The following is a 12,842-nucleotide window of genomic DNA, read 5'->3' as shown; positions in this document are numbered from 1 at the left end:
ACTGTCGCTGGCACTATAGCCGACCCAATACCATGTCGAACCGCGCTGGACAACGCCTCCTCCGTGGGCATCGATTTTTTTGCCTGCTGTATCATACCAGACGGCACCAGGGACGATCCACGACGCGCCCCAGACTGTGCGAGATATTAGGAAGGTTGAAAGAAGTAATATTGTATTCATTTTACTGATGAATGGCGATGGGATCGCCAAGGGAAAAGTTGGTTTACCGTCAAGACTACCACTTGCGTCGGGTGAAGAGAAGGGAAGAGGGTTGTGAGGACATCGCATTCACTCATCAAATCATATCTGCACTCTCATGCTTCGCTAGTATCCATACCTACTGTATATCGCCCACTTTCTGTGTTGAGCGGCAAAATCCTCAGAGCCATGCTCAGTTGAGGAGACGGCATCGAGACTCCGAAAGTGGGAGCGCTACCGCGGGGAATCATAAACTTCCGTCAATGCAACGCATACTCAGGTTACATTTTCTTCTGTGGCCAATTTATTAATCATCCGTTAGATCAATGAGTTCGACCTCTTCTCCGGAATTCAGTCTCGTCCTCTTGGATGGCCGTGCAGGAGCTGAATCCTGTGTCAGGTCGTAGTGTTCGCCATGCTCTCGTTTGATTGGAGCATCGCCTTCACGCTTGACCTTCGTTCCCTTTCAGCAAATATTATTAGTCCGGACCGCACTTCAACCGCAGGAAAATTGATTTACCTTGAGCTGTTCCAGCCGCTCTCTCGCCAAACGATCCCTTTCGGCGTCTGTCAAGGCCGCAAGTCTTGGAGAACGAGGAGGCGGGGTGCGCGGAATAATCATCTCTCGCTTAAGTGCCTCTATGTAGCGTGATTAGGTTTGTTAAGTACGTGTGCGCGGGACCGACGAACCTCTTGATCTGTAGATGAGCCGAAAGATGGCAATGGGGCCACGGTCTTCTGGAAGAGGCTGGAAGTCTGAGTACCTTGGGGCCCTGTCGAGTCGTGTACCCCTTTCGAAGCTTCATGCGGTCAGCTACAAGGTATAAAAAGCGTAAGAGAGGCGGTTGTTGACTGACTTTGTTCCGTGGGAGACTGCCTTTCCTTTCAGCGACTTTTCGCTCAGCTCAAATTTGTTGTTCTTGATGTTGCCCGGACGAGATACGACTTCGCCTCCGACGATGCCACGCAGGACTTTGACCTCAATAATGCCAAGTTTGCTCGCAATCTTCAGATCAGCCTTCACTCGTTCTTGCTGAGCTTCGTCAACTAGAGATGGCTTTGTTAGCTGCACTCCGCCCGTGCTACCTCGAGGCAAGCAGGATGTCATACCTGTGGTGACCGAAGCGAACTTGAAGTTCCGTAAAACCCACTCGTTAGTAGAGGGGTTGATCTCTTCTCGGCCACGGATGACAGTCTCCTCAGCCGGCGGGAAGAAACCTGCGTCCGGTGCCGTTGGGCTCTTGAAGAGTTTACCTATGACCCAATGGCCATCGACGTAGACTTGTAGGGATAGAGCATGGTTGCGATAACCCCACTCATACGCCCTATTGACGCCCATGCGGATGGTGAATTTGGCGTTGTCGATACACTCGATATATTTGGTGACGGTCGGGACAGGCGCATCCTCGTCACCAGCATCCGGTGCTTCGTACTCGGCGACGTCTACACCGTTGATCTGAACCGCGACATGGATGCCGGGGACGTCTTCATTGATCGTCATCTTGGCGATGTTCGGCCACAGGCCGTGTGGACCAAAGACCACGAATGAATGCTCACAGAATAGGGACTCGGGTTGGGTTGACGTACGATGAGGCTGAACCTTGGGGCGATGGGGCAATCCGATGCAACAAGAGAGAAAAAAAAGGCAGATGAATGCCCAAAGTGGTTATTCCACAGACGACGTCGAGTAAATGTCCATTCAATGCCCATTCAATGTCGGACACGCATCGTATCGACGAGAGATGTTATGCATATCTTTCTTGCCGATAAGGTGCAATTGCTTTTGTCTGGTTTTCTGTCCGATTTGGAAGGTACGATCAATGGGAGCCTGTTTCGGTGAACCTGTACGTATTTGTAGTTCATTCAGCTGCCACTCCAATCAACCAGCTCTCCCTGCAGCCGCGACAACAAGCTTTCTCGAGGTTTCTTGGGTGAGTCGGAATAACGATAGACGGTGTGCTTGATTGCGGCCCCGATGATTTCTTTATCCCAAACGATCGAGTGAGAACGTATTTGAGAAGAGACACTTGCAGGTTTGAAATGCTGCATCGGGATCAGATCAAATAAATGTCTTCAATTGAGGATAGCCAGCGCGGTGAAGGAGGAGGTGGTGTGGCGCACGGACCATCGCGAATACAAGACACAGGATGGTATGAGATCAGATGCATCATGTGAGCTGCCATGTTACACTGTTCTTTGTCTACGAGGCTGACGAAGTACTGATTGATACCTCCTGGTGTTGTATTCCTACTTCAAAATACATGCGCAAGTAAGTTCTGGTGGACAAGCCTGGAGGAAACGAGATTAGAAAGTTAAACTGCAAGCAACTGATCCATTGACCAATCACTTTTTTTTTTTTTTTTTTTTTTTTGGACGACGGCAGTCTTCAGGGCAAGGCACGCACGTAGCACCATTATCGGGAAACCACAAGCATACGAGTTGTCAGACCTCTCTATCTTTGCGTGCGGTGGTCAAGGGCTCTATTAATCCGCGGCTCTGAACACCACCTTGTGGAATATGTATATCAATAACCCGTAGTAAAGAATTATACGCACAGACGAAAGTGCAGGATAGGAAGGCATACGACTCTTGTTCGGCTACTGTTGATCTTCAGTAAGTCAGATACATATGTATGTATATGCCGTGGAGAGAGGTCATCAGCATCGACTCCAGATGACCTAGATAGAATAGAGCTCAAGGTTGATTAGCTACAAATGAGCTAGAAATTGGTTGACGTTGGTACCAATACAAGCGCTTTGTATCTCATAGGAGTCACTTTGGTCGTATCGGTCCAAAGCCCCTCTTGCCTCAAACTTTCTCAAAAGAGAGCAGAGGTCTCTAGTACACTTGTGACAACTTCCCAGGGCTCCTGGTGGATCCGTGGCATATCGGAGCAGCGACGAGAAGAACAGCCTGATCAATGCAGCCTGAAGGAGTATCATCTATAGCGCTACTCAAGTATCGTTTGAACCTCTTCGCTCGACACTGCTGGAGCCTCGAAGAGACAATAGCAACTACCAGCGACTATTGACGGCGCAAAGCCCGAGATAGCGGCAACACCTCGACGTGCAAGACTCTATATTGCAGTCGATGCAACTTATGCCAATGGGTTGGCATGGACGGTGACTTTCTCAATGAAGGCCTTCTCTTTAGGCCGGCTCTTCTTGTCGATTTCGAGGGCCTCCAGTTTGGACAGGGTCACGAGACTGTCGTCGCCAATGAGCTTGCCGAACACCGTGTTCAGCCCATCCAGATGAGCGGCCTTGTCGAACAAGACGAAGAATTGAGATCCGTTTGTTGCCGGGCCCTTGTTTGCCATGGATACGATACCGCGGGCGTTGTGCTTCAGAGTTGGCCGGATCTCATCCTCAAAGGGAGCACCCCAGATGCTCTGGCCGGCCTTTGGGTTCTCCGGGGTCGGGTTGCCGGGACCCCCCGTCTGGATCATGAAATTCGGGATCAGGCGATGGAAAGGTGACTGATCATAGTATCCAGACGCGCAGAGCGCCAAGAAATTCTGTGATGCTGTCAGTACAGCTGTCAGGGGGAAATGGGTTTGTTTCATGGAGAAATCCATCATCTGGAAACGCACCTCGGCAGTTTTCGGGACACTTTCACAGAATACCTCTATTTTCAGATCGCCAAAGTTGGTATGTAATGTGACCGACATGCTGGCTGGGCGTGGGAACTCTGGGACGAGATAGTCGCCGGGAGTTCTCGGGCGTTAGGAGGTGACTTGTTGGTGACTGGTTTTGCTGAGCTAATGTGTGTGCGATTTGGACAGAGCTCCTGTTCCAAGGGACTCCATTCACCAACCATCTGCCATTTCGCAGGCCTATTCCTTGGCGAGTTAAATCAATGGACCCCGGCCAAACAAAGCTAAGTAAGACATTGGAGAACATTTGGGCCCCGGTCCGCACATCAATTGCGACTCCACTCTACATTAATCTCAATGTAAGGTACATACTTGTAGGCAGTAAGACAGGTAGGTACAGGGCAACTAGGGGAGTGCTTTACTGCGTAATGTATTGATATTTGGGACTCGTTGGAAAGTGGAGAGTATCAAGTATGTATAGTCAACAGCTGAAGTAGAGTTTGAAAGGACATTTCTTTATTTCTCCTCTTCTGTCTAAATCTGCGATTGGTCGATGTTATAGTCAGCCATTGGAATGTGTCATGTCACATACCTGCAGTCATGAGAACCGAAAACGTTTCTTACAAATGCAGTAGAACATTTGTAAGATCAAGAAGCTGGAGAGAGTGTGACTGTATACTCTTGCAACCTGATGTGGGGCTTCTGGCTTCACAGCGGAACGGGCAAGTACAATAGACTAGACCGCCTCGCCTCGTTCAACTCGACAAAACATGATGTGCATCTCGGCGACTGGCTGCCTCTCATCCACACACAAGCTGGATTGGGGATACGAATCCCCATGGCAGTCAGCGCTGGTGGTTACGCAGCTAACGCCCTCACTCACGTTATCCAAAGCCTTCTTTGGACGAACCACCCCGCAACGTCAGCCAATGTCCCTTCCAGTCCTTCCGCCCCTCCAGAGTCCTAGAATTTGGTAGTACTTCACACACACGTACATACATACCTAGGGAAGCTTGGCTGATCAACAGGAACATGTGGGCGGATCGCTCCAAAGGCCCAGTTGGTCGCACAACTGATCGGGGAAGGACAAAGTCCTTTTCGCCATGCTTGCCCATCCATCCGGAGCATTCTACTAGGCTTTCTCTTGCCCGGTGTCCGATAAACATCAAAAAGGCCAGTACTAAACGAGAGGTAGGTAGGTAGGTTTTTATATAAGTCAAGGACAAGAAGAGCAGCGACCCCCAATTTGAGTACCCCACGTGTGTGTATCCATTGCGAGTGAGGGTGTGTGTCCGTTGCTTAATTCCGACATGGCATGCCAAACCACCGCTTCGGTGCGCAGGCTACTCCTCTCAACATTGCTCTTCTGGGACAAGATCGGCCTCTAGTCACAGTGGTATCGGGCATTTCACCATTTAGGATTATATCTCATATCTAGGCCGTCCCTTTCTTCTCTGTCATTGCATTATAATAAGTACAAGTATGCTTCCGCCATCGCACAGTACGAGGTATACTAAGTTGCTTTTTACTTCTTCCGAATCGATGTAATATGAATGCTGCACCGGAGCTCCCCTTGGCGGTCACCATGGAGACGTGGGCTGCATCTGTTGGAAGAGTGGAAGTATGTAGAGACGGACTGCCTTGCATGCGTAGTGCTAGGGGGAGCGCGGCTGATCTTAGCTAGGTTGCGTTAAAGGGTTTTCTGCGTGAAGGTATTAGTCGCTATCACAGGAAGATCCGACAAAGCAGCCCTCCACAAACAAGACCGAATAAAGCACTCAAACATATACATCGGACCAACTGCCAGGGTGAATATTGGGCAGATAGGTCTGTATCGGGCACCCAGTAGGTAGGGGCGGCTGAACGAAGCTGGAGCTGTTCAGTGACTCCCGATCCAGTCCACGGCTGGACTAATGACCATTTAATCGCCCATTCATCCATTCACGGGCACCCAGACGCCCAAGGTTACATGCTTACTTTTCTTAGTTGAGCACCGAGCTCTTCTGAAAGCGACTAGCCTACCGTACCTGAGAAACGGCTGAATGTTTGTTTTGTTGTCATCGAGGAGGACAATGGGGGAAGAGAGAAAGGAGAGGGAGCCCCAAGCCCCGAGCCCCAGCATTACCCAGCAAGTTCTTCGCGTTCTTCGCAAGAAAGAGAGGCCAGGCTAGCTTTATCCTAGTAAGGAAGTGTTCTTGCTATTTCCCACTTTATTGCGAGGTGGTTGTAACACCAATGCCGGTTTTTGTAATTCCAAAGGTTACAGTGCAAGCCAACAGCAAAGGGCCAAAAGGTGGCATCCAACCAATCCTGCTGCTTGCCTATTGCCTCCATGTACATATCCAGCCAGTGAGTGAGCAGAGACCAAAGAGTGACGAAGCCGAAGGTTCGGATACGACAGCTTTTCTTCTTCTGCTCTTGCGGTGGTGCTCTTGCTGCTTGCTCTTTGCTGCTTGCTGGGTGCTGCGTACACGGTACAGCTATAGTGGGCCCTCTGTGTGGTTAGTTCCATTACTCAACCCATCAGCATGGGATGGGCTGTGTACTTCACCTAACGTACTTGCGTACCTACCTACCTAAAAGTAGGTCGGTCGGTCAATAACATACATCCATCCTTGGGAGCCCATCCTCTTTCTTTACCTCTCCCCGGCGCCTGCAACATAGAAATACCACAAAGACAACGTGCACAGGAGGATCCTTCCACGCCGAATCGAGTTCATCTGCCTCTAAGGAGTGCCCGGCGAACAAACAAACAGGCAAACAAGGCCGGTTTAGATGACCCAGTGGAAATTGTTCCTGGAAGCACGTCTGAGCCTGGGTGTACCCTTGCGATTGACGGCACGGAGCCTAGGCTGGCCTTTAGACTGGGAGCAGCCCCTCCAAAGCACAGGCGACCAGCATCATCATCACTACTCTATTGCACCTGCACCTGAGGAGACCGCCCAAAACACAATTCCATCTTGGTCCACGGCCCGCGCCTACGACACCGACTCCGTCGCCCGAACCAACCCCCAAACCACCTTCCCACGACAGCGCCTGCAAGGGCGGACGACGAGGAGGATACATGCCACCTCCCCGACGTAGGTTCCGATCCAGTGCTCGACCTGTTCGCGGCTGCTGCATTCGTCGCCCGGCATCAGCATCTCCCCCATTGCCCGGTGTCAGCCTTGAGCGACGGCAATAATGACGGACCGGATACCCGCCTTCGTACGGGTTTCTGGCCCCCCGAATAGCAGTTTTCTCGTCGGCTATCCTGGAATATCCGCGACACTGGTAGGTCCAACTTGCTTTCCCGCAGAGACTCGTGTGACTTGGGGCTTGTTGCTCTCTTCCGCCCTTCCTTCGCTGCCTTGGGCTCCGTAGCGCACCCACACACACCACGCGGGGTTCGCAGCCCGTGAAACCCAAAAGCCCGACGACAACATTTGCAAGATGCCCAGCATTGAGTCGCTGCCGCACTGTCACTATTGGGAATTCGATTGTTGACTTTTGCAAACAGCCGCGCATCGAAGGAAAGGTTGAGATCCGGCCCGCTGCCGGCTATTCGGCGCCTGTCGCTATATCCCTAGTTCGAATATGTCTTCAACGCAGAGAGACCATCCATCCCGCCGCCGAAAATGTTGCAAAGCGCCACCTGGGGACCCCGCGACGAGATACGACCGATGTCGTCGGGAAAGAACTATTGTTGTTCCGGTGCGCGTCGGGGAAGGAGGCCGAAAACGTCATCGCGATGGACTTGCCCTTTGTGTTATTCATACCCTTCGGACGGGGAGGAGAAGAAACGAACAGAAGAATACCGCCAGCGTCGTTGCAGCTTCCCAATAGAGTGCTGGAAACGTACTACGAGCTGGTGGTCACCGTGCAGCAAGGGCAGAGCATACAGAACAAATACGCATTCCCCGTGCCGCTGCAGAGATATGATACTCTGTCGACTTTTGGGATGTACAACCGGCCTGAAACGAAGATTGCGACGGTCGACAACGTCGTCACTCTGGGTATCTCCCTACCCAGGTGGAGTTATGGTCCAATGGATCCTATTACTGTCTACATCAAACTTGCGCCAAACCTCGACTGGATGGCAAAGGCGCGGAAAGTGACGGTGCAGAAGCTCACACTCGCCATCGAGGAAGAGATAACGTTCAATCCCGAGGGCGACGAGCCGCAGAAGAAAGTCAACCGGTTACAGAAACACGTGCAAGCAGTCGGCACCAAACTTCCGGAGGCCGGATATGTCACTAACATGGGCCTCATCTTTCCTCATAAGGACCTGAGGGACTCGCAGGGGATTATACGTCGAGGCCAGCCAGCCTTTCCCAATTACGAAGTACCCTCTTTCACAACTACCTCAACTCTCTACAAAATCGAGTTCTTCCTCACCATCAAAGTAAGTATCGATGTGGCACAATTTGCCTTATAGAATACTCACCTCGCATCGCAGGCACACCTGACTTCAGCTCGAGACATCACATTGCGCCAGCCCATTGTCATCTGCCCAATGGATCATCAGGCCTGCAAGGAGGAAATGGACGCCATTGAGCAAGCGGCCAAGGAAGCCTCCTTTGTCGATCAAAATAACCCCATGCTGCCCGCGCCGACAATCATTTTGGCAAACGACCACAATGCCCTCAGAACACTCGGTCTTTGCATGGTTGGCGGCCAAAAGAAACCGCTGATCGACTGAGCAGATTATCTGATGCTGCAAAGAATGACACGCTGCAATCGCTCGCAGCAGGAGTTGATGGAGGATGGCGCCGCTTCGGTGCCTATATACTGCGATTGCTAATATATCGAAGTGCCATTGCGTCATTTTATGCCTGTGCCGACGCATCTGGTTGGGGCAAACACAGATGCTGGTTTTCACTCTGGGCATAGTTTAACGGCGGCTTGTTGTCGTTTGTTTGACTGGATGCCCGAGTCGCCTGCCAACGCCACAATCTCCCGAGCAATGGGGGCGAGATAGGGGCATTTCCGAATGTACGCGATCAAGTATTATCCGTCGACCTTCGAGATCTGGGAGCTATCAATACGAATATATAGCTGGGCGATGTCTAATATTGGCCTTGGCCTTGTAGCCGTCACTTGTGCTCTTCATCCGACCAGCACGTATGGCCAGAGAACGTAGGCATTCAGCAAAAGAAAGCCGTCGGCATTTGAGGGGTGAACCGGGCCAGATAGGCACCAAGTGGGATGCCCCTTGGTGGGTATGAGCATACGGAATTACGACTGGCGTTTCTGGGATGAAACTCGAATCGGACGGCCTGGGGCCAAAGGGGGAAAACGGCGTCACGAGATCTGACATTACGGCAAGCACTTTCTGAAATGGGAGGATACCCAAGCCGCTCGGTGCTATGCGGAGTTTTTAGGGACTGTTTCTTCTTCATTAATTTCTTTCCCTAGATATGGGCAGGGTCCACGATAGCCGAGACAAGCAGCTGGACGGAGGTGCTGATGGGGCTCGGACTGGCTATCTATCCTTTGCGATGCCTTGGGCATATAATGGCGACGCTCCCAGCTGCGTCCCGGGGGAGGCAGCATGACCTCCCTAGGGTAGTCTTTCAGTCTGTCTATAGGGACCGCATTGGATCCACGAGTGAAGGGGGGCTTCTACGGCGAACCCGAGACATGAAATCCTATGTTGGGCGCAAGTCGAACAATCAGTGCTGAAATTTTTGGACACGGATCTCGAATGTATATATATATATACATGCAAATAGTGCGCTTCACCATGTGTAGCAAAAGACTGCCCGCGCAGCAGGCAAAGGGCGAAATCTAAGGACTCGAAGGTCATGTTAGACTATGAAATCCCACCAAGTCCAACGCATACATTTCATCTAAATGCGACACATGGGAAAGAGATAGAAAGTACAAAAAGACATTTTCTTAAAAAAGAAAATCTGTGACAAGAGTGGGATTCGAACCCACGCCCTTTTCGGACTACGGTTTCAGATGGACAATTAGTAAGAGTAGTATCTTCCTAAACGTAGCGCCTTGGACCACTCGGCCATCTTGCCTCTCTATATTAGAGTAGCCTCTTAATTAACTACTCATAGGTGCCCTCTCAAGTGGTGCTAAAAAAGAACAATTCCGGTTCCTACTTGATTTTTAAAAAATATCCTTTAAATTTTATAGTAAATAAACCATATAATATGTATGGTATGGTGGGGTTCAAAACCCAGGTATCTCCAGCACCATATGCCATGGTTTGCTCTCGACTTAATAGATAGCTCTGATTGGCCGTTGTCGCCGGTTTCGATTCCTTTGGTCACCTAAGTTTGTTTCGCTCAAACGATTTTTGAGACCACTTGTATCGTACTTTTGACTCCCAGTCAGAGACCTTTTGTGTCACGAAACGAACTCGGCCATCGTGCCAGTCGCATCCATGGCGTACGACGACGAAGACCCCACGGCCACCCCGCCACCAGCCATTGCCCGAGATGACCCGTCCACAGTCGAGATCGAAGACGTCGAGGATGCAGAGGCCGACGAGGCCGTCTCCGACTTCCGCAAGTTCGCCTCGTCGCTCCCCGGCGCTGCCAATGGCGGCGGCGGCGGCGGCGCGCTGAAGAACAAGAAGGCGGCGCCCCACGTCTCGGGCAAGACGATCCGCCGCGGCGAGAAGGACTTCGAATCGCACGGCACGCGCCTGCAGGAGAACGCGCTGGAGACGAGCCGCACCGCCATGCACGACGTCCTCAGCTACACGCGTATGCGGGTCCCCGACAACTATATGACGGGCTGGTACTTCCCGGACCACTGGGCGCAGGAGGCGGGCGAGGACGAGAAGCCCGAGGGCCTCTGGAGGCGGGATCGCGTGGTCGCGCTCGAGGCCGAGAAGGGACAGATGACCAAGAGCATGGGGCGCGTGCTCCGGGGCGCGCCGAAGAATGTGCCGGGTTGGGATAAGGCGTGGTTGCTGCCCGAGGAGGCGCTTTACCTGGTCGAGCGTGGAGACCTGCTGCTGCGCTGGCCAAGAGGGTCCATCGAGGACATATTCCCTCTTCCCGAGGAGGTTGACGGGCTGAAGCGGGAGGTAGCCCGCGGCGAGGATGGGGACTACGAATTGGGTCTGCCGCTCAGTCTCCAGGCTGCATATTCACTCTTCATCGGCCACGAGGGCGATAGAGGCAAGGTCACGTTGGAAAAGTTCCAAGTGTATTCGCAATTACGACGTACCGGTTACCTGGTTTCAAGGGCTAACCCACGCCTTGATCCGCCGCCGCCTTCCGACACTCAGACTCTCTGGCAGAGGCTTTTTGCCCTGATATCATCGCCGAAATCAGACACGCCCGAATCCCATCCAGCCATGGGCCCCTTGGTCAAGCCAGGATTATACCGTTCCTACGAGTCGGTTTACCATCAGCTCAGTCTGATCCCCAGGCATAAGCCGACACCAAACCCGAATACGCCTGCACCAGAAGGACCCTTCACCGTCGCATATTACGTGTTCAAGTCCCGACCCGGCTTCACCAAGACAAACCTCCCGCCGCCCGACTTCCGGATCGCCGTCGTCAACGCGCGCACGACCGACGTGCCCGACCTCGCCGAGATGGAGGCCCTTCTCGACTCGACGCCGTGGGACCCGCCCAACGCCAGGAGCGGCGCGGGCGGACCGGGCATCGGCCACATGTATCAGCGGCTCAAGCACGGCTGGAGGAACGTGATTGTGGCGGTCAACGACAACGGCATGGTCAGCTACTTGGAGTTCATGGAGACGGCGTTTGGCGAGGAGAGGCTCTTTGAGCGTTTCGACGCCAAGCCGAGGCAGGGTGGGAAGAAGTCCTCAGCCCGGAACCAAAAGGGCGGGCGTGGTGGTGGTAGAGGCGGCCGGGGCGGCCGAGGCGGCAGGAGGTAAGGGTGATTCTCTGCACTCACACCTTTACTACTACGTATTCGACATCCTCGGTGACCGTGGCCATAACGCTATGTTATGTATACAATTTCAGCCTAGCACCAAAGATACCCTGGGTCGGCAGAAAGAAATATACCAAGGAAGCAGGCACATGGTGATGGTGCCTAAACGTCAAACATCAGCACTTTTGCTATCAGCTTGGAACTAAATCAGGAGATATGATTGCAGAGGACATCTGAAATATGATCACCACGCCATTAGTCTGGATGAAAACGTTTCCGAGACTCTTGCGCTCTGGATATCTGATACCATGGTCAATATGTCTAGGGGAGTGCGCATAGGAAGTGCTCCTATCTCTTCAAGACACGATGTTGACTTGTATTGGCTACTTGGACTGTTGACGGTGGGACTCTGAAAGTGGCCATGGCCTTAATGGATACCAAGACCTCCTATACTGCAGTGCCAGGCGAGACTGTCCCCGCGCCAGAGGAGTTCTCCAACCGGGGGTGATACCTTTGTAACATGTAACCCTACATGCACCTTGAACTTGAATGTGGGAGTAATACTATTGGATCCCTAATGGCAAGTGCGCAAAAGGGACCAGTTTGTTTCGCGTCACACGACGATTCTGCCTGGGTTCGTTACATCACCAGGCCAATGGTGACGGGCGAGTCCTCGCCAAGGACTCTAGGTTAACCACTGGTGGAATGTCAGAGGGCGCTGGTTGGGCAGTTGGGGTTCCACAAATCCTGCAACCCACTAGCGTAGTTTCTACAGTTATTATTAATACAGCATGATGCATCTTCGCCAAGGCTCTCTCAAGATGAATCCTATTGCAAGTCGTCACGGTAGCACGACAGGATCTAAACAGTCAGAAAAAGGGATGCTAGGCAATGTAGGCTAGGTCATCTTAGAGCATATGCTAGCTAGCTTTTCTGCGAGGTTTCGCCACAGCCGTCAGCATCTTACAGAGGCGGCTGATTCTCTCCTTATCTGAGGGAGGCTTGTGACTTACAGCAGCAGCAAGATTACTTACAATGTAAGCCTCATGCACCAATCGTGAAGTATATACGGCAAGTGCCACACCCCAAACCTGCATGGGGCCATAGGCTGATCAGGACAGACCGAGCGACCATCGGCGCATCCTCTAAGGGCATCTGGCAGTTCCTTAGTGCCACCTCTATTTACGTACTTTTGCTC

At 52.2% G+C, this 12,842-nt stretch overlaps 4 protein-coding genes across 4 annotated transcripts; 2 read left to right on the top strand and 2 right to left on the bottom strand.

Annotated features, from left to right (window-relative positions):
• Window positions 1–505: 505 nt before the first annotated feature.
• Window positions 506–1,699, bottom strand: PG986_009023 (uncharacterized protein; the record flags this gene model as incomplete). The annotated part of the gene is made up of 4 exons (XM_066845245.1): window positions 506–661; window positions 719–837; window positions 889–998; window positions 1,056–1,699. 4 exons carry the CDS (start codon window positions 1,697–1,699, stop codon window positions 506–508), a joined length of 1,029 nt encoding a protein of 342 aa, XP_066697643.1.
• A 1,596-nt stretch (window positions 1,700–3,295) lies between these two features.
• Window positions 3,296–3,868, bottom strand: PG986_009022 (peptidyl-prolyl cis-trans isomerase; the record flags this gene model as incomplete). Its single annotated transcript, XM_066845244.1, has 2 exons — window positions 3,296–3,715; window positions 3,791–3,868. 2 exons carry the CDS (start codon window positions 3,866–3,868, stop codon window positions 3,296–3,298), a joined length of 498 nt encoding a protein of 165 aa, XP_066697642.1.
• A 3,108-nt stretch (window positions 3,869–6,976) lies between these two features.
• PG986_009021 (uncharacterized protein) lies at window positions 6,977–8,474 on the top strand (the record flags this gene model as incomplete). Its single annotated transcript, XM_066845243.1, has 3 exons — window positions 6,977–7,066; window positions 7,293–8,177; window positions 8,232–8,474. The coding sequence occupies 3 exons, from the start codon at window positions 6,977–6,979 to the stop codon at window positions 8,472–8,474; spliced, it is 1,218 nt and encodes a 405-aa protein (XP_066697641.1).
• A 1,698-nt stretch (window positions 8,475–10,172) lies between these two features.
• PG986_009020 (uncharacterized protein) lies at window positions 10,173–11,645 on the top strand (the record flags this gene model as incomplete). The annotated part of the gene is made up of 1 exon (XM_066845242.1): window positions 10,173–11,645. The coding sequence occupies one exon, from the start codon at window positions 10,173–10,175 to the stop codon at window positions 11,643–11,645; it is 1,473 nt and encodes a 490-aa protein (XP_066697640.1).
• Between the last annotated feature and the right edge of the window lie 1,197 nt (window positions 11,646–12,842).

The sequence above is a fragment of the Apiospora aurea genome (genome assembly GCF_038362705.1).
Source record: "Apiospora aurea strain CBS 24483 chromosome Unknown utg000006l_segment0_segment0, whole genome shotgun sequence".
In the NCBI taxonomy this organism is placed as follows: domain Eukaryota; kingdom Fungi; phylum Ascomycota; class Sordariomycetes; order Amphisphaeriales; family Apiosporaceae; genus Apiospora; species Apiospora aurea.
This window is presented reverse-complemented; position numbering and strand designations above follow the sequence as displayed.